This window comes from Microcebus murinus, chromosome 19, assembly GCF_040939455.1.
Source record: "Microcebus murinus isolate Inina chromosome 19, M.murinus_Inina_mat1.0, whole genome shotgun sequence".
Classification (NCBI taxonomy): Eukaryota; Metazoa; Chordata; class Mammalia; order Primates; family Cheirogaleidae; genus Microcebus; species Microcebus murinus.
In genome coordinates, this window is record NC_134122.1 from 25,464,301 (window position 1) to 25,486,520 (window position 22,220).

At 38.1% G+C, this 22,220-nt stretch overlaps 1 protein-coding gene across 2 annotated transcripts; it reads right to left on the reverse strand.

The window, feature by feature from the left end:
* Nucleotides 1–812: 812 nt before the first annotated feature.
* Nucleotides 813–21,594, reverse strand: RBAK (RB associated KRAB zinc finger). Of its 2 annotated transcripts, none has more exons than XM_012759383.2 (5): nucleotides 21,285–21,594; nucleotides 19,741–19,799; nucleotides 11,569–11,695; nucleotides 11,011–11,106; nucleotides 813–6,717 (listed from the first exon to the last, which is right to left on the reverse strand). In XM_012759383.2, the coding sequence occupies exons 2-5, from the start codon at nucleotides 19,765–19,767 to the stop codon at nucleotides 4,808–4,810; spliced, it is 2,160 nt and encodes a 719-aa protein (XP_012614837.1). In that variant the 5' UTR covers nucleotides 19,768–19,799; nucleotides 21,285–21,594; the 3' UTR covers nucleotides 813–4,807. The 2 variants fall into 2 exon arrangements, with proteins under 2 accessions (XP_012614837.1, XP_075851387.1); XM_075995272.1 differs by having other exon boundaries at nucleotides 21,099–21,594.
* Between the last annotated feature and the right edge of the window lie 626 nt (nucleotides 21,595–22,220).

Sequence of the window (22,220 nt, forward strand, 5' to 3'; positions counted from 1 at the left end):
CCACTAAAACATGTCACATTTCTTCAGTTGTCATAAAAGCTTAGCTTTTGGAGCAAGGAGGAAGCACTCCAGCTAAACACCCTCCCCGTGCTCGTTCCACTGGCCCTCACTCCAGTCAGGCTCTGCTGGTTCAGGTAGTGCTGAGCTACTAAGGGCTGTGTCCCTGTCCCACTGTGTCATCAGGTCAGGTGATGAATCGACTTGGATAATTCAGTGTAGAGAAAAGAATTCATGTTGAGTTTTGCTCAGATGCCATATTTCCACCAGTGTCTTCATTGTCATCTTCCTCCACTGAGACCACAACTGTCCTACCTTCCCTCAGAGGATTTTCAACATTACTTTCACTCCAAGCCCTTTGCTCACAAGCCAGCAATTCCATGGGAGTTCACCAATTTGACAGAAACCAAATTTCTTCCTTTAATATGAAAGAGAATTTATTTTTTGATGTGATTACCTGTGTGGCAATTATGGGGGAAGTTGCATTTTGTTTGTGGCCTTCACATAATAAAGTTGGGGCATACTGTAACAATATTGTGCTGTATGTCACAGGCGTCCCCTCTTTGAAGAGCTTTGTTTCTCCATATCTGGACATAATTTGAGATAGAATAAGGAACAGTGGGTGAATTTTTGGCCTCAAGTAGTAGTCTTGCATTAATGTCTTTTAACATATTTTAGAGACAAAACTGAAGAGTTAACTGACCCCAAGTCAAGCAGTAGTAACATCTCCTGATGAAACGAGCAGCTTTCTGTGGTATTGAAGGGACAGCCACAGCCTCACTTGTAGTGGTTATCCCCATGGACTGAGTGACATTTGCCCACGCGGGGGAATAACACCTCCAAGTCCCACACTCCTCCTCCGTCTTCGGCATGCAAAGCATTACTAGTCTGTACACACCTCAAGCTTAATCTTCTCTTTGAGAAAGGTGAACCAAAAGGCAGGTACATGTCTACGCCATCAGGTGTCGGGCGTAGTCCCTGCTTTGCTTTGACAGCTCAGCCAGCACCCAGCCAAAGCACTTATATTTTTTACAGTGCAAAGTTCTTGTAACCTGTTTCTTCACTCACATGTGTGCTGTCAACAACTGTGTGTCTTACATTTGCTGAGAGGGTTAGCCGAAAATTTTTTAATATAATTTTTCACCAAGTCATCCCAAATTCCAGAATGTGTAAAACAATGTTGAAGAAAACATGAAATTTTATGCATTAGCTTTTTTATTGAAAAGGCAGTTCACACCCATTTATATATGCAAAAGTGTAGGATGACAAAGTATGTAATGACCCTTTAACCTTTCCAAATATTTTATTTAAAATATACATTATGCTAAGCTTTAAGGACACAGTGTAGGAAATCTTAGTAGTTGCCATTGAAACTACTATAAACAGTTCGCATTTCCTGTACAGAATTCTGCAAAATCTACCATTTGATTCCTGTTATGCAGCATATTCACATACATCTAGAAAAATATGATGAAAGAGTGCTGAGCAACACAAATGTTAGCCATTTGTGGTTTTAGAAAATTTTTATGGAAAGTATAATATACATGCAGAAAAATACACTTAAGGACACAGCTCAGAACACACTCAAGATATTCAGCACCCAAATTTAGAAACAGATTATTTCCAGCACCAGATAAATACCCTCTTTCAGCCTTGGTCAAAGCTAACCCATATCCTCATTTAATTACGTGGTAGAGAAGTTTTGCCTGTCCTTATGCTGTACACAGATGGAATCACATACATTTGCTTTTGTGTCTGGATTCTTTCATTTAGCACTGTTTGTGAAAGTCAGCTTCGTTATTGCATGGACTTACAGATCATTCATTCTCATTGCTTTATAGTATTTTACTGTGGAAATAAACTCCTTAAGTCTATTGATTCTACTGCATATATGCCATAAGATAGTTCTGTTTTTTGTAGTTTTACACTATGACAATTCTAATGCATGTCCTTTGGTGGACACACCATGCGTTTCTGTTAGGTTTGGGTACATAGGTATACACATGCTTAGCTGTAAGTGCCAGCTTTCCAAAATGGTTTTGTCAATTGGCAATTCCCCCAGTAGTAGAGTTCCTATTGCCTACATCTTTGCAAAACTTGATGTTTCTTCCTGCTTTTCATTTTAATCATTTCAGTGGGTGGGTAGTCCAATAGTACTATATGGTGTTTCCAATTTGCACCTCCCTGATTACTGAAAAAGGTAACACACCTTTTCATGTTTATTGGCCATTGGATATCCTGTTTTGTGAAGCCAATGAGCCGAGTGTTTTGTCTTTTCTTTTTCCACCTCCTTGATTCGCAGGTGCTCTTTATATATTCTAGATATATAGGGGCCAGAAAACTATGAGCTACAGATCAAATCCAGACTGCCACCTGTGTTTATGAATAAAGTTTGACTGGGAAACAGCCATGCTCATTTATTTATATATTGCTTATGGTTGTATTCACACTACAATAGCAAAGTTGAGCATTTATGACAAAGCCCAAGATTTACTATCTGCCCTCTCATAAAAAAGTTTACTTTTTTTCTCACTCAATTCTGTTGTCACATGAATTGCAAATATCTTCTCCCCTTCTGTGGCTCCTATTCACTTTCTTAATGGTGTCTTTCTGATAAACAAAAGTTCTTAAACCTAGTATATTCAAATCAGCAAGTTTTCATTTTTTTTAACCTTATGGCAAATGACACCTTCATAATTTCTATGGCTTTATAACAGGTCTTGATATTTAGTACAATATAATCCTCCAGTCCTATTATGCAAAATAGCCTTGCCTATTACTGGCCTTTTGAATATTCCAATGAACTTTAGAATTAGCTTGTTAATTTCCATAAAAGAACTTGCTAGGATTTTTAAGATTAAATATATGAATTAAGTTAGGGAAAACAGACCTCTTTTTACATTGTCCTGGAATCACATAAACAAGATATATCCCTCTGTTTTATAGTTTTTTTTCTGGATATAGTTCTTGAAAATGTTAGACATTTTTCACCTAGGCACTTGAGAATTTTTAGAAGTTGTACTGCTTTTAAAAATTTCACTTCCTGTTTTTTGCTGGTGTATTAAAAATAATTTTTGCATAATCTTGTATGCAGAGTCCTTGCTAAATTTACTAATTCTAATTATCTGTACATTCCTCAGAATATTCTATGTAAGAAGTTATGTCATCTGCAAATAACACCTTTACTTCCTTTATAATATTTATGCCTTTTGTTTCTTTTTCTTGCCTTACTTTCCTGGCTAGGTCCTTCTGTATAAAGCTGAATAAAATTAGACAGCAGATTATCATTCTCTATTATTTTTTTACCTTTTGAGGAAACTTGCACTATTTTACCATTGAAGCATGCTGCTTGTTGTAGTTTAAGGTACTCTTTGTCCAATTAAGGAAGTTCCTTTCTATCCATAGTTTGCTAAGATCATAAATTTTGCCACATGAATTTTCTGCATACCAGACTACTTTCCTTAACATGATGTATAACAGCAATTGACTTTTTAAATATAACCACGCTTGCATTTCTGGAAGATCCATTTGATCACCATTTTATCTTTTTCCCAGAACCCATCTCCATTTTGTTTGCACAGGATTGGGTCACATGACCACTATAAACAATTCATCACAATGAGATTATCATTATTGGTTTAGACTAATCAGGATTTACCTCTGTGTCACGTGAAGAAATGCTAGATACCCAAACTTTTCCAACAAGACATGGAGAAAGGACTTTAATTGACCAAAAAAAGTCTGCCAGAAACTTGAATTACTTTGTTCTCAAATATCGAGAATAAGGGGCAATGCACAAAATGACATTGTATTTATATCAAATAAAAACTCAGATAAAATTTCTGAATAACATAGTATTGGCAGTCTGCACACTCAAACCTATGGATTAAAAAGAGTGGTATAAGAGTTGGAGACATTTTAGAGAGGATGAGCAGTAGTACGCTTGTTCTCTTTCACTGAAATAGACTTAAACAATTCCAAATTACGGATGTATAGCTTATCAAAATAGTATTTTTAAAACCTTTTTTTGCTCAAGTGCAGTTGAAAACTTTACAAAATCCACTGCCTCCTCTACTGATTAGGCAGTCATTAAAAACCCATTTGTAAATTCCTCTAAAGAATAGAAAATTATACATTTCACTTATACCTATCAAATATTATTTCACCAACAATATTTCCTGTGTTAATACATTTTGCCATCCTAATAGTCAAATAACAATATTGCCTTTTCACAAATTATTCAAATCCAAACTTGCATAGAATTACCATTAGACTGCATTTTAAAAACATGATAGGAACTGCCGTATCCCTAATTATCACTATTGTCCTCATGATCAACTCCTAATGATTCTGTAACTTCATTTTATACAATGAAGGTTTATTCAGAGCTGTCAGCTTTTAAAATCTTTCCTAAAAACATCTGACTTGACATCAGAAATATGGCTTTTAGTATAATTCCAAGATTATATATTTTCCACATTCACCATATTGACAGATTTCTCCTTAGTATGATTCCCTGATATATAAATACAATTTGAATTCAAAATAAATATTAAATATTTATAAAATTTTACTCCTGCATAAATTATCTAGTGTCCAATGAGTTACATAGTCTTGCTGAAGGCTTTGCTTCTTGTTGCATTCTTGGGGAATCTTCTCTGTGAAAACTCAGATTAAAATGAATCTAATGCCTAAATGCTTTTCTCTATTCAGGAACATGAACTCTCAGATGAACAAGTATATTTGATTCCCTAGTGGATTTCCCATATTCATTACATACAAAGGATTTTCTAAAAATTGCAATTTGACTTCAGAGATTTCCCACATCAAGTACGTTCATATTTCCTCTTCTATGAATTCTCTGATGGCTATTGAAGGCTGATCTGTGGTGGAATTTTTTCCCACATTCATTACATTCATAAGGTTTCTCTCCTGAATGAGTTCTATAATGTACGGTGAGGTATGACTTTTGAGAAAAGACTTTCCCACATTCATTACATTCATAGGGTTTCTCTCCTGAATGGCTTCTATAGTGTACAGTGAGGTTTGACATACGAGAGAAAACTTTTCCACATTTACTACATTCATAGGGTTTCTCTCCTGAATGAATTCGATGATGTATAGTGAGATATGACTTCTGAGAGAAGAATTTCCCACATTCATAACATTCATAAGGTTTCTCACCTGTGTGTACTCTTTGATGTCTAAACAGGGATGAATTATGGGAGAAAGTTTTCCCACATTCATTACACCCATAGGGTTTCTCTTCTGAATGACTTCTATAGTGTTCAGTGTAGTATGACAACTCAGAGAATAATTTTCCACATATATTACATTCATAGGATTTCTCCCCTTTTGGAAGTGACTGGGGCTCACTGAAGGCTGAATTTACAAGGAAGGTTTTCCCACATTCATTACATTCGTAGGGTTTCTCTCCTAAATGAGTTGTGTGATCAGTGAGATATGACAATTCAGAGAACTTTCCACATTCACTACATTCATGGGGTTTCTCTTCTGTATGTACTTTCCGATGTCTGATAAAGGCTGAATTTAAATTGAAGGTTTTGCCACATTCATTACATTCATAGGGTTTCTCTTCTAAATGACTTCTATAATGTATAGTGAGGTATGACACCCGGGAAAAGAATTTTCCACATTCACTACATTGATAGGGTTTCTCTCCTGTGTGGGTTCTTTGATGTGTAATAAGGGTAGACTTTCGGTAGTAGGATTTTCCACAATCATTACATTTATAAAGTTTCTCCCCTGTGTGTGTTCTCTGATGGTCACTGAGAGCTGACTTGCGGGAGAAGGACTTCCCACACTCATTACATGGATAGGGCCTCTCTCCTGAATGATTTCTCTGGTGGAGGGTGAGATGTGTCTTTTGGCAGAAGGTTTTCCCACATTCATTACATTCATAGGGTTTCTCTCCTGAATGAGTTCTCAGATGTTGAGTGAGGTGTAACTTCTGGCAAAAGGTTTTCCCACATTCATTACATTTATAGGGCTTCTCCTCTAAGTGTGATCTCCGATGTACAGTGAGGGTTCCCTTTTGACTGAAGGATTTCCCACATATGTTACATTCATAAGGTTTCTCTCCTGTGTGAGCCCTCTGATGTATAATAAATTTTGACTTTTTACAGAAGGATTTTCCACATTCATTGCATTCAAAGGGCTTCATTTCCATTTGTGATCTCTGATATGTATTAAAATTTGACATCTGTATGAAGTCTGGTCCAGAATCATTCCACTCATAGGGTTTGTCCCCCATGTAAGCTCTCTTGTGAGTAATGAAAACAGCTTCACTGTCTAAGGCTTCCATGCATTCATTGTATTCAAAGGGTTTCTCTAAAATATTAATTTTCTGAAGAACACCCTCTTCATTTTGAGAATAGGTATCCACATTTTGATTAAATTCATAGGGTTTCTCTCCGTGATATGTTTTCCCACATTCATTACACTCATCAGGCTTTTTTATGGCATAGCTTCCATCACTACTAATTAATTCTGAAGTGGATTCTAAATTCTTTCCACACGAGACACAATTATGAGCTATTATGCTTGAAGGAACAAGGCTTGTTTCCACATAAGTTTTATCAAAAGTATCCTCTCTCTCTTCAATCAGGGTTTTGCTACTGATATAAACAGATTGCCTTGAATGCTTGTCTTCATTTTCTTGGATTCTTTCTATCAGGTGATCAACTTTCCAGACTTCTTCTAAAAAGGAATAAAATCAAACAAACTTTGTGAATCTGAACACACCAGCTACAGAAAGGGAATGGTACCCAAGAGCCTTGTCATGAGGTTGACGCTGGCTTTAGGGCCAATCTCCACACACACAGCCATACGTGGTGGCTCATGCCTATAATCCTAGCAGTCTGGGAGGCCAAGGTGGGCAGATCATTTGAGCTCAGGAGTTCGAGACCAGCCTGAGCAAGAGCAAGACCCTGTCTCTACCAAAAATAGAAAAAAATTAGTTGGGCATGGTGGTGCATGCCTGTAGTCTCAGCTACTCGGGAGGCTGAGGCAAAAAGATCGCTTCAGGCCAGGAGTTTGAGGTTGCTGTGAGCTAGGCTGACACCACGGCACTCTAGCCCGGGCAACAGAGTGAGACTCTGTCTCAAAAAAAAAAAAAAACTCCACACACACACAAAATAAGTACAAATGTAAAATTCTCGTTTTCCTTTGATTTCTAATACAAATGCACACACACACACGTGAGTGGACATGGGAAAGGGATAAGGATGGGACAGAACTAGCAATAGTAGAAAAAGTGTGAGTACATTCACATTAAATGTAAGTACCTTTGTTACCTTATAAATATTATATTCAAAACTGGTAGAAACAGTGAAATAAACCCAGGAAATTATGAGCAGAGAATAAAGTTACTAAAAGAATGCCAGATCCAGACAAAACTGGGAGAACTCAGAGCAAACAAGGTCAATGGAAGAGCAAAAAAAAAAAAAAGTTACTAGATGTATATGCAGAGGAAATATTCAAGTATGGATTATATCTGGGAGAAAGAGATTACAATTTATATTAAACTACAAGATATAACTTTATACCAAGATGACTCTGGTAACATTCCCACTATCCTAGACCCTTCCAAAATCTTTGCCTTTCTATTCTGCACATAAATCAAAAAAAAAAAAAAAAAATTCTAAAAGCTTCAATTTCTTCATATTTAAGAAAGAGACCCCACAACCAGGGCTCCAACTCTCAAGCTTGATTCACACTCATCTGGAGAAGACATCCAGGCACATAAATATCCAAAAGAAATGTAAGATAAACCAGAAGGGTCAAAGTATCTTAAGATCAGATCTTTGAAGTGTTCTGATATTGTGATACTAACTGACCTTATCTGACCATCAAAAATTCTGCTTTTCCTGCTTGCACGATATAACATAGTGGTTAAGAACATGAACACTGGAGCAGGCTACCTCAATTCAAACCCCAACTTCAACAATTTACTGGCTGGGGAACCTTGGGCAAGTTACTTAACTGTGATGCAGTTTCACTCATCTGATTCATGGATGATAGTGCCTAAATCATAGGGTTGTAAAACGACTAAATTAATTAGTACATGTAAATTGCTTAGAATGGTTCATAACACAAAGCAAATGCTCATTAAGTGTAGCCATTAATTTTCTTTCAATTTGCTGACTTAAATTTCCTAAAACCAGTCATGTCTCTTTTTACTTGATTTTGAATACAAACGAGTTCCATACTCCTGGGTTCTGTTTGGTGTAAAACCTTATATATCAGATTCTGAAAGCTGCCCCTACAATATTAACTTTTATGTTTACGGAATTTACATAATTTTGGATCCTTTCAACTACCATTAGCTGCTACCACTCACATTCAATGCAATGCTGACAGTACTTTGTTCAGAATTCTACAACATCCCTGAACCCAAACACCCGAAACACCAACAGAAAACACAGAAAAGTTATTAACAATATTTTTTATCACCTGGATTTACAGTATGTATTCAAGCTAGCAGTACATTAATCTTCCAACAATATCTTCTGCTCCTAGAAGCCTAGGCTATGCCTTGTTTATTCCCAATCACAAGTGTGTGCTCATGTTCTTTTTCACTCAATTTGACTTCCAGCATTGACTATACTCAAAACCTATCTTCAGAGGAAGCTTACAGAACATTTATCTAATCTCTTCCCATCTTATTGAATCTCTTTCCCTTAAATTTTAAAGTAGCTTTAACACAAAGTTGTAAAATGTGCATTAGAATATAAATTTTCCATATGAAAGATGGATTTTAAACTAGTTAATGCAGCTATATTCTTATTTCCTAACCAAAACCTACACTCCTAGAAAGTCTTCATATTTTCTCTGAATCTCTCCAAATAGAAATTAAAGTAGTTCCTAATCTGAATCAAATGGGTACTTACAGGTTCTACTCTAACCCCTATCTGTTTCATCAGAATCTATAGTTCAGAATAAATGATCTCTTAATGGATGAATAATAAAGGTCTTTCATTTACCAAGCTCCCCAGTTGGTCAATAAAAAATTTACCAAATGCCTACTTACTATATATCAAAGCAAAGAATAAAAAGGTCCTTCCTCTTTGGAGGATTGTACTTCAGGTAGAGAAGGTTGAGTCAACAAATATATGCAACTACATGTCAGAGTACATATATAATCACATCTCACTTTTCTGTGGTAACAATCATTAAGTGGAATTGATATTAAAAGAAGAGAGACTGGAGTGGTGAATGAGCACTGAAGGAAATTTCATGGAGTTAAACTGTTAAGCTTAAATTTAAAGGGTGAAGTTTTAGAGATCTACTGCACAACACTGTGAATACAATTAACATTACTAAACTGGACACTTAAAGAGGGGCAATATGGTAAATTTTATGATATGTTTTTTAAACAAAATTTAAAAATAAATGAATGAATGAAAGGAAGAGAGGGAGGGAGGGAAGGGAAATATGTATTAGCTGGGCAAGTAAAGTACACACTAAAGAAAGGCACAATGACCATCTGAATGGAAGACATTGAGAAATCCAGGCCAAATGGAATGTAACAAGAGTTTGGGGAAACAGAAGAATATTAATTCTAATAGACTAATCTAGTATCATATTGTGGGGGCCTAAGGGGAAAAGAATTTAAATTCCATTTAGGAAGCAACAGAATAGTCAGAGGCTTATCTTGTCAGGCTAATGATATGTATGCTTCAGATGAACAGACTTTGCAATTTCCAAATAGGAATCACTACAATCCAAGTATGGGAGAATATTGATGGACACTGATGTCAGAAGAAACTGAGAATATGCAGACAAGTGGTAAGGCATGTCACAGAAGACAAAAACAAAAACCATGGAGAGAAGACTAGTATGATCTTACAAATAATGGGAGCTGAGGAAGGTGGACAGAATTCATGATTTGGGGAAGTTTATCATCAGACATTCTGAGAAAGAAGGAAGCAGACTAGCTCACTGGTGCTTCCATGTTGTCAGGTAAAATATTCCACTAGATTCTAGGTTAAAGGTGTTAGAGATATCAATATAGATATCAAGCCGGGCATGGCGGCGCATGCCTGTAGTCCCAGCTACTCGGGAGGCTGAGGCAGAAGGATCACTCGAGCCCAGGAGTTTGAGGTTGCTGTGAGCTAGGCTGACGCCACGGCACTCACTCTAGCCTGGACAACAAAGCGAGACTCTGTCTCAAAAAAAAAAAAAAAAAAAAAAAAAAAAGAAACAATATAGATATCAGCAACACAGATACAAGGGGGGAAAAGCCTTAAGAATTAAGACTAGATGAACTCTTTTAAGGGATACAATGAAAACCAATAAAGTAGAAAACAGGTCCTAGGAGGACACTTCTGAAAAGGCAAGAGAATGAACCAAAATTCACTTACAAAATTAACACTTACTGAATGTCTACTATGGACAGAGCATCATTCTGATTATGGGGAGAGGGGAATGAACAGACAGACAAGACATAAATGAGCACTTGGGGAAGGAGAGGAAAGCCCAGTCAATGTAGTATCAGCACACCAGTGGAGGGTGGGTTTCGAGAATGCAGACCACTACAGGTGTGATTGAATCTATAAGTAGGTGGAGGATGAGGTTTTGGTATATGAATGCCTACAGAGGTAAATGAAATTGGGGGTAAAAAAGAAGTCTGAGGCATTTACAGCAAAGAAGGAAAGAAAATGGAAGATAAGAAGAATGAACATGAAAGACTCAGTTAATTTTTATTTCAAACTTTTGGATGCCTCAAAACAAAAGGGAGTAGTTAAGTTGTTGACAATGCTTGAGAAAGAGGAAGTCATTGGATCCTCAGAACTGTACTGGTTAGCATAGACAATCCCTACCAATGTAAACCAAATATAAAATGAAAAAAAGAGCCTGATTATGTGTGTTGGAGGGAATGTGATATTTGGGTATTGGGAGGTGTGGTTTTAGGTACTTAATACAAATATATATATAATTATGACTCCCAAAGGTCTAGGAGGACCATTTTTTGATACTGTGTTGACTTACCTGGATGAGTCTGACATGAGAATTCACTTTCTATTATCCATGGCTCTTCCCCCTGCTCCAACTTAATGATCACATTTGGTTTGGTAATATCACACCCTGTTAATGAGATAAGGAGAAGGACTTGGACCAGCTGCTTGGCTTTAGAGCAGGCATCCTCAAACTACGGCCCGAGGGCCACATGCACGTGTTTTTGCCCGTTTGTTTTTTTACTTCAAAATAGGATATGTGCAGTGTGCATAGGAATTTGTTCATAGTTTTTTTAAACTATAGTCCGGCCCTCCAACGGTCTGAGGGACAGTGAACTGGCCCCCTGTTTAAAAACTGGACCCCTGCTTTAGAGCCTCTGAAATATAAGATGATATTGCCTCTCAGGCTGTATTACAAAGTGCCCCATTTTTTTTTTTACCTTACCAAAATTAGAACCCTGCAATGAAGAAATAAAGATATAAACACTCTACCTAGTACCCAAAAGGAATTAAATGGTCTTATCATTTATTTCTTCAAATTTAAGGATAAAATTGTTAAATCAAAAGCACTCAGAAAGCAAGCTATCCTCACCCACAGAAACTAGATTGCTGTAGTTCTCCAGCATCACATCCCTGTATGTTATCTTCTCATCAGGGTCCAGCTGCTGCCACTCCTCCTGGGTGAAGTCCACGGCCACATCCTTGAATGACACTGGCCCCTGTAATGGCACCATGATTGCAAGTGAGTAATGTGGCACATGAGTACAAGATCTCACCAAGCTCACTGGTTAAGTTAACCATGAACATTGTATACCTTATGTTACATTACAGATTGTGGAAGGAAAACAAAGCATACTGGAAACATATTTCCTTTGGGTTCTTTAATATATCAAAACCAAACAAAAAAACCCAAAACACAACTGAGTTTCTGTTTTGAGACTAAACTGAGTTTTGAGGGAATAAGACTAGTAAAATACCATTCCTGCTCTCAAAAAGCTAACAGCCTGACAAGAAGATACACATGTAAATAAACTTATATGTTTCACTCCTTGTCACTTCCTTTAGTCTCCTTTGTGTTAGTTCCTCCCCTTCTCCTGGATCTCTTCATGTCGGAGTGTCCACCACTCAGTCCCTGTTCTCTCTTCTTCCCAATCCCCTGCTCTGGCTCTCATTCTAACCCAGTTTCAGTTCTTTGAGCCTTTGGCTCCTTTATGCTCACAGCCAGCAGCCTCTGGCTATCTGCACAGCTAAGTTTTTTACTTTTTTCAAGTTTTACCTCAACCATACCATTCTTGCAGTAATAAATTTTTGTTTGAATGAATACCCAAAGGTGTCACTAGAGTGCTGTAGACAAGGTATGGAATGGTTTAACAAAAGGTCATCAAATTATTCTAACTTTATGCTAACAGGGTTCACAGACTCAGTCAATTTTTTACTTTTTAAAGATGAATTATGTAGTCAACAGAATTAAGAAGACAGGGGAGAATATGATGAGGTGTAAAAAGTACCAATGGCAAAAACTGAAGCAGCACCAATGTTTAAGAGGTTGGTGCAGAAGAACAGGTCAAAAAGACCAATAAGGCATGTTCTTAAGGACAGCTTTTTGACAATAAGAGTCAATTCTCATGCAAGAGAGTAAGTCAAACACACACAGTTGCTTTCCTGTCTAAAAAAGAAACAAAAATCCAAAAGTCCAATTCTAAGATATAGAACAATAGACAATGTTTTCAGAAAAGCACTGGAACATAGAGGTTCCCAGCACCAGGAATTTCTTAGAGGAAATTCTGGTGATACAGAGAACAGTAGAAGACAAAGAAATTAGAGCCACAGGACACAACTATATACAGGGGCAGAGGTTGTGCCGCAACAAAAGCCAACAGCAGACTCTGACAGAGTCCTTGAAACCCACCCGAAGGGCATGTGGGAAGTAGAGTGACTGGTTGACAGAAATGAGCCACAGGATGACCTGAGCAGCTTGGGTGGGGACCCGCTGTAAGCACGCACAGCAGCCAGATGAATGCTGAATCTGATGAGAACCTTCTGGCTATGGCTCAGCCGCCAGAGCCACAGCAAAGTACACAACACTCTAGACCTCCACAATTAGGGTGACCATGTAGTCACTATCCAAACAGAAAACCTTTGTCTGGGACAAATGATACACCAGAAGGGATGGCAGGAATATAAGTGCAATCCAAGGCTGTCACACCAACCAGGACATATATTCAACACTATTCATATTGGGCATGGATTTTTTTCCCCTAAAGGAAACTCTTAGAAAACTACTATCAATGTAAAGCCATTTGAGCAAATTAACCTTGTCTACCAATTCACCACCCGTGCAAAACAAAGCGATGCCTATCTAATTACATAGCCCTCCCTATTTACTTCCAGACTCTGCAACCATCCCCTTCATAAAGGAAAGAGGAGTTAAACAGGGTCATTAGTTGAGTAGGTTCACATTAGCTATTAATAATTATTCTCTCACAAATTAATACAGAAGATCAAGAATTATTGGCTATTTGAGGAAAACAGCATAAATAAAAGATATAAATCAAGATGAACAACTCAACACTGATGGAACCAAATTCATAAAGGAAATATAACTTAGGTTTTTTTCTATTGATTCATGTTTTTGAATAAATTAAGCAGGATTTTGCTTCCATAAAATGAGAACATTCTCCTAAGAAATAGCCATTGTAGAATACTTAGAAATTAAAGACTGGACAGTTAAATTGCTTTTTAAAAAAAATTCTCAAGTAAGAAGCTTGATTAGCAAATGGAACATAGAATATATAATTTAGAAAGCCTCTTAGAAAATAAGAAATGGAAACAATGAAAGCAAATTTGGGATATAAAATTCAGATCGAACAGATTCAACATTTCCAGAAAGACAGAACATGAAGATGAACAAAAAGAAATAATCAAAGACAGAACTGAAAATGACAACTGAGCTGAAGATCACATAAGCCTTCACATTGAAAGGGGCCATCTAATCTGCAAACAAGAATACTGGGGAAAGATACAGAGATTTCGGAATTTCCTGATGAAATATCTAAAATTTTAAAAATAAAAAAATCCTGAAAAGTTACAGAGAGAGAAAAAATGCACTAGTTACCCTGGTAACTGACATCCTACTTCTCAGCTGAAAGAGAAAACCATAGAGAACTGCCCATGGCTTTTGAAAGAAAAAGGTTCTAGTTTTGAATTCAGAACCATATACAGGTTGAGTATCCCTTATCCAAAATGCTTGGGACTCAGAAGTAGTTCAAATTTTTTCAGATTTTAGAATATGTGAATTATACTTACAGGCTGAGCATACAGAATCAGAACATCCAAAATGTAACATGCTCCAATAAGAATCTCCTTTAAGTGTCACACAGGCACTCAAAAAGTTTCAAATTTTGGATTACAGATTTGGGATGCTTAACCTATACCAAGCCGAACTATTATTTAAACGTAAGGACACTATAAAGCCATTTTCAGAAAAGCATGACAATTTATTATCTAAGAAAATAGTTTCTTTAAAACATTCAAGGATATACTCCATTGAAACCCAAGTGAATCTGACAAAGAGAACATGAGAGTATGAGAAACCTTAGTGAAAGGTCGGCCAGTGCTATTGTGAGGAGCAGTTCTGGGGACTGAAAGCTACAAACTTGCGCTTTAGAAAGAGGAAGCACTCAGTAAACACATTACATTTCCCTGTTCCTTGTAAAGGATTAATCAACAAAGGGTTCACAGCCACTGATACAGCTCCAACTGTGTAGGTCCCACCAAGACAGAGAATCCCTATGACAGGTATGCTCATGGGCTGAGAAACTAAAGCACAACATTCAAGTTTATCCAAAGGCAAGCCAAATGAGCTGATAAAATCACCTAGAGAAAGTAATAAGCTTCTGGGTCAGGTTAGTCCAGAAGGCAAGGGAGTAGTAGGGGCTAAAAGACTGATCAATCAATAAACATAAAATTATATACCAATATCATTTATATAATGCAAATATCCAAAATAAAATAAGCAAAAAAACTCAATACTATTATAGATTAAGAAGATAAAATATAACAGCCAAATGGGACTTATTCCAAAAATATAGACTGGTTTAATATTTGGAAATCCATTAATATAATATGATATTATTATATAATACATCTAAGAAAAACCTTTTATCTCCAAAAATACTTGAAAAAGCTTGACAATATTGAAAATGCATACCTAATTTAAAAAAATCTCAAGAAGGTAGGAACTGACACTGCATTAACATCAATATATATGTTTATACGTAAATATATAGTCTCTCAGACCCTAATATGCATGTAACATATAATATATACTTATATATGACATATTTAAACATATATATCTCAATTACACACAAGCATATATATACTTTGCTAAGTTTATACATATATATATAAATGCGCACACACACATACACATTTATGACTCAGTCCTCTAAGTCTAAAAGTCAGGATTTTACTTAACAGGGAAACACTACACACCTTCCCACTGAGATCAAGAACAAGGTAAAATGCTCATTATCTTCAACTAGAAAAGAAAAAACAATTACAGGAATATAATTGATAAGAAAAAGTAAATACTATCTCTTTAAAAGATAACTGTTTAATTAAAAATAACAATGCACAATGTATTGTAGTATTGATACCACCTGTAAAATGCAAAAATAGAGGAGAGAGATGGAAGTAACCTTGTAAGATTCTTATACTTTAAGTAAAATGGCGTATTACTTGAAGATAAATGATTATGATTCAAGTTGCATACTATAAATCCTAAACTACTTACTAAAATAACAAAAACATTACAGCTTACAACAGAGGATATAAGATGGAATCATAAAAAATATTCAATCGAAAGAAAGGAAGACTAAGAAGAAAAAGGAAATAAGGAAGATGGGAGAAATAGAGAACAAAGACAACAAACTATAACCTAACTGGTTATATCAATAATAATATTACATGTAAATAGGCTAAACATCCCAATTAAGAGGCAGAAATTGTCAGGTCAAATTTAAAAAATGCAAGACCCAAATATATGCTGCCTACAAGAATGTACTTTAAATATAAAGACGCAAATAGGTTAAAAGTAAAAGGATGCAATAAGATATACCATGCCAACATTACTCAAAACAGAAATAGCCAAAAGCAAATTAACAGGAGGAGATTTCAATTCCTCTCTCTCACTTGATACAAGTAGGTAGAAAATCAGCAAGAATGGAGTACACTTGAACAACACAACCAATCACCACTGGGTATGATTAACACTTATAGAACACTCCAAACAAGAGTAGAACAAGCCATTTTCTCAAATGTATGAGGAATTTTTCCAAGATAGACCCTATTATGAGCCACAAATTTAAAAGGTTCATTTAGTAATCCACCCAAAATGCACAATCTAAATCTAATCATGAAGAAACATCAGGAAAACTTAAACTCAAAGACTCCTGTAAAATAATTGGCCTATAATTCTTCAAATAATATAATGGCATGAGGAACAATTCCATATTAAACAGACTTAAAAAGCTTGAAAACTAAATACAATTTATAATCTGGACTAATCTGCTACCAGAAATTTAAAAAAAAAAAAACAAAAAAACTGCTATAAAGGAAATTACTGGGAAACTGGCAAAATTGGAAAATGAACTGCAGTTTAGAAGAAAGTATTATATCAATATTAAATTCCCTGAATTCAAGTACTGTACAATGAATATGCAGGAGAATATTCTTCATCTTAGGAGGTACAATCTGAAAAATACAGAGTAAAGGGGCATGACATATGACACCCACTTTCAAATGGTTCAGGAAAAAAATGTGTATATATATATATACACACACATATATATGACACATATACACACACAGATAAAAGTAAAACATGTGGGAAAATGTTAACAACTGGAGTATCTGAAAAGGAATATGTGATTTCTTTCTACAATCCTTGCAATTTTTCTGATAATTTCAAATTATTTTAAAATAAAATGTTGAATAAAAAAGAATGCTATGAAATATATAAGAGATGTTTCAAAAGGACTCAGAAACCAACTTAAAGGGATTTCCCCTGGCTAGGTGGAACCACTTAATCATCAAAAATAATCTCAACTTCAATGTACTGAAATACTTGAAATATGTTTAAACCCATGAGCTCATAATAGCAACAAAACAAAAAGTCCTGCTGCTCAAGAGCCTACTTTGGTATTTTGAAAATTGTCTTTCCTGAGTGACAATATAACCAAATGGAGAGGATAAATTTATAGGTAGAAAAGTATTCTAGCTAGTAAATGAAGAAGCAATTATAGAATTAACAGAACATCATTCTGCCTTCCCTAATGAATTAGTGGATCACAGCAAAAATCATCAATTAATAGATGGATGCTAGCCTCACAAAAACAAAGCCAAGAAGATAATACGTGCCTCCAGAGTGAAGTAGACAAATGCTATGTACAACAGTCTTCCCAAAAGAACTGAACATAAATCTGATGAGACTTCCAGATTAAACTACCAATTTTACAAGGCATACAAAGAATAAATAAAAAAAAAAATGTGCTAAAGGTAAAGCAATGGCAACACAATGAACCAGTAAACTGAGGATAAACAACCCAGTTTCTTCAAAAAATGAATGGCAAAGAAATAACACAAGAGGCACAACTAGGGGAACTATAGGGTCTCGCTCTGTCTCCCAGGCTGGAGTGCAGTGGTGTGATCATAGCTCATTGCAGCCATGAACTCCTGGGCTCAACTGATCCTCCCGGCTCAGCCTCCTGAGTAGCTAGGACTATAGGCGCAGGTCAGTCACCACACCAGGCTAATTCTTTAAAAAAATTTTTTTTAGAGATGAGGTCTTGCTATGTTGCCCAGGCTGGCCTCAAGTGATGCTCCTGCCTCAGCCTCCTGAAACACTGGGATTACAGGCATGAGCCACTGCAACTGGCCAAGAACTATTATTAAAAGACTCATCAGGCCGGGCGCTGTGGCTCACGCCTGTAATCCTAGCTCTTGGGAGGCCGAGGCGGGCGGATTGCTCAAGGTCAGGAGTTCAAAACCAGCCTGAGCAAGAGTGAGACCCCGTCTCTACTATAAATAGAAAGAAATTAATTGGCCAACTGATATATATATAAAAAATTAGCCGGGCATGGTGGCACATGCCTGTAGTCCCAGCTACTCGGGAGGCTGAGGCAGGAGGATCGCTTGAGCCCAGGAGTTTGAGGTTGCTGTGAGCTAGGCTGACGCCACGGCACTCACTCTAACCTGGACAACAAAGCGAAACTCTGTCTCAAAAAAAAAAAAAAAAAAAAAAAAGACTCATCAACCCAAATGCACATGAACTCTACTTATATTCTGTTAGAGAAAACATAACAAAAAAAATTTTAGAAAACTGTGAAACTTTGAACACCAGATATTATATATTAAGAAAAACAGTATCATCAGTTATCTCCACCCCTTTATAAAAGACTCCTCATCATTTAAAGATGAATACAAAAATACTTACAGAATCTTTTTAAAAACCAAGTGTATACCATCCAGGGTGGTATGGCCATACCACCTTGAATGTGCCCAATCTCATCTGATCTCAGAAGCTAAGCAGGGTCCAGCCTGGTTAGTACTTGAATGGGAAACACCAAGAAAGGGAGACTCCATGAGGAAAATGTCAGTTTGGAAGTTAACAGATGTCATAGGCAGATGAAGGGTCATGTGAGGGAAGGACTAGAAAATGTTCACTGGATTTGATCGTAATTAAATCACTGGTCATCTTCACTGACAGATTCAGGAAAGTGCTAAGGACAAACCCAAAACACTGAAAACTGAAATATTTGAAGGACTGTCATCAGGTTATTCATTCCCCCGTAATATAGGATTAAAGGGTAAAAATGGAAATATGTCTACTCAGATCACAATATTTTGGTCTCTGGAAAAATTAGATGCACCGAGTTCTCTTTGGGCAGCACCCTCTGTTTACATAAGCAAAAAGTATTAATATAAAACATGAGTAGCAATAACTTAATGGTTGTTATTAGGAAAGCTATCCCCAATTATGTCAACTTTAACAAAGATATTTTTCCCAGTCCTAGGAAATCTTTAAAAGCCACAAGTAACAAAAATGGTTTCTTCCTAAAGTCAATGCAAATGATGTAATGGACTGTATTTTCCTTTTTCCATGACTGCCAAGAACATAGAGCGTTGTACTGTTTGCAGCTCGACTTCAACAGCCCTAAAGTATCATACTACCTACACAAATGAACTTGACAAAACATTCTTGGTGCTGATCTGCCTCTCTAACTGTATTTTACATGATAATGTCTCTTATCTATTTCTACATTCCCATTTTAAAGTACGGATCCTGGCCGGGCGCGGTGGCTCACGCCTGTAATCCTAGCTCTCTGGGAGGCCGAGATGGGCGGATTGCTCAAGGTCAGGAGTTCGAAACCAGCCTGAGCAAGAGCGAGACCTCGTCTCTACTATAAATAGAAAGAAATTAATTGGCCAACTAATATATATAGAAAAAATTAGCCGGGCATGGTGGCGCATGCCTGTAGTCCCAGCTACTCGGGAGGCTGAGGCAGGAGGATCGCTTGAGCCCAGGAGTTCGAGGTTGCTGTGAGCTAGGCTGACACCACGGCACTCACTCTAGCCTGGGCAACAAGTGAGACTCTGTCTCAAAAAAAAAAAAAAAAAAAAAAAGTACGGATCCTTATAAACTTCCTCAAATGCATTACAAAACAAAATGGGGAACACATACACAAACAAGAGAACTCACCTGCGATTTGTTCATTTTCTGCTGCATTTAGAAACGTGTAGAGACTCTTGATGGTGGACCTAGGGAGGAGAAGCAGGCGATTGAAGTCATGAGTACTTTGGCCTGCAGTCAGCAATCTCCTGCATAAAACCACCAAAGAAGGCGAAATAAAATAACACCCTGTAAACACTCACAAGGATCTAAAATGGTGATACCAAGGAAACACACACTGCACCTTTGTGACTCCAACATGATGAGGTTGTAATTAGGTAGGTTAGACTCTCATGGATGAATATAAACATTGACTCCTCCTAGCACTCTGGGAGGCCAAGGCGGGAGGATCACTTGAGGTCAGGCATTCCAGATCAGCCTGAGCAAGAGTGAGACCCTGTCTCTACTAAAAACAGAAAGAAATTAGGTGGACAACTAAAAATATATAGAAAAAATTAGACGGGCATGGTGGTGCATGCCTGTAGTCCCAGCTACTCCGCTGAGGCAGAAGGATGGCTTGAGCTCAGGAGTTTGAGTTTGCTGTGAGCTAGGCTGATGCCATGGCACTGTAGCCCAGGCAACACAGTGAGACTCTGTCTCAAAAAAAACCCCCAAAACAAAAAACATTGACTCCTTTTACACATAGCTTGTTGCCATCAAATCCAATGTGAAAACAAAAATTCCCCTTATACTGCTCATGTATTCTTATGTTACTTTATATTACTCAAAATCAAAGAAGCCACAGAAATTGAAACTCTGAATTCTTAAAAATGGGACTTATGTGTATAAAGTGTAGTTTTACTTTTAAGTTATCTGACTGAACTTGGTTACCGCTGCACATAATCTTTTATTAAGAAATCCAGGATCGGGGGACAGAAGGCTGGCCTGGGAGAGAAATCTCCTGAGCTCTACCGTGAACAGTCTTCCCAACAAACCCAGTGACCATGGTCAAGTCACTATCTGCTAAGGCCCAGTCTCTTCCCCTAGCAACTGTGGTAGCAAGACATAATCTCTGTAGACTTTTCCTGCACTGCACTGTACGATTCCACAGGGGCAGACCTGATGGAGAACAGAAGTGCCGATGGACGTTTAGCAGAGACACGTTTGCAATCAGGTGCAGTGAGAGGAGGAAGAAAGGGTGTTAGTAGTTGGGGAAAAAAACGTCCCCAGCTGAGGCTGGCGACACGCCCCCCTCCCCGTAAACCCTGTCCTCAAAGATCTTCCCCTGGAGAGCCTATTCCAGTGCAGCAAGTCCCGCCCTCAAACCCAACCACTCTTCTCTCCTGGAAGCCATCAAAACCCTCCCCAGCCCCACATGCTAATGTCCTCGGCACGCGGTGACTTCACCCAAGCCCTGCTCACTCCAGGCCTGCAAAGCCTCGACCTACCCCTCCTGGGGCTCCAGACAGATCGGGGCAGGAGGATGTTCTCGCGGCGCGCTTCTGCTCCCGAGGTCGCCTCCCTTCCACTCCACCAAGGCTGTTCTGTTCCCGAGGAGCTGGGTCTGGGCCTACGGGGCAAATTCGGACGGAGCGTCCCTCCCAGGGCCTAAATCGGCCTCCTCTGGGACTCACCGTCCCGCAGAGCTGCGGCCGCGCCGCCGAAGATGCAGACGGGCCCGTCCCGGGTCCTGTAGCCGCCGCTGCCACTGCCCGCCCGGCTCCTCGAACCCCAGCACCGCGGGCCCGGGACTCGCACTCGGCGGTCTCCGCTCGAGCCTCCGCCTGGTCCGCGTGGACCCGGGGCTCCACAGCCCCGCGCCCGCCTTGGTGTCGGCCTGGCCGGTCGGCGCTCAGCCCCGCAGGCTCCGCGATCTCATCCAGCTGAGGCCAAAGCCCGGCAACGAGGGCAATCGGTGACCTGGGGACACGCCGGAAGCGAGGGCAGTGCGGGGCGGGGCGCATGCGTGAACACGCACACAAGGCGAGGTACACATGCGCAAGAGGGCACTGGACTTCAGCCTCCCAGGCCCCGCCACCGGCCCCAGAACTCTACTTCCCATAAATCTAGGCGCCACCAAGTTTAGGGAACATCTAAAAAGTCTCTACTTCGCCTGGCGGTTACAAGGATTGGCATTCTGGAACCCTGGACTCAATTTCAGTTTGTTTTCACTCCCTGTTAGGGCCCAATAGTGGGCTGCGTGATTGCCTGGGAACCCAGGTCCTTTCCTTGTCCAAGATCATTTGGGTTGGAACTGAGATTACTTTTTCCTTGTGTCCTGGTATAGAAGAAAACAGATTCTTATTGAATTTATGCAAATAACTACATTACCATTAATTAAGAATACTTACAAATATAATAGTTTTCAAATTCTGGAGAAATCAAGTAGATAGAAAAAATAAATGCTTCAAAATTTGCTTACAAGTATATACTTTATTATAAGCTATAAATAGCTCAAAAGAAGGAAAAAGGTTTTTCTTGACTTCTGGAAAACAAAACATAAAAAGAATCAGCGACGTTTCAAACAAAAGTCATAAAAAATTAGTTCAGTCCCATGTAATTAATTTCTG

Coding starts and splice junctions, on each gene's coding strand:
- RBAK (XM_012759383.2), bottom strand. CDS start 19,767: ATGCAGCAGAAAATGAACAAATCGCAG. Junction 11,696..19,740: donor AGAAAATGAACAAATCGCAG/GTGAGTTCTCTT, acceptor GTGCCATTACAG/GGGCCAGTGTCATTCAAGGA. Junction 6,718..11,010: donor CTCATGTCAGACTCATCCAG/GTAAGTCAACAC, acceptor ATTCCTTTTTAG/AAGAAGTCTGGAAAGTTGAT.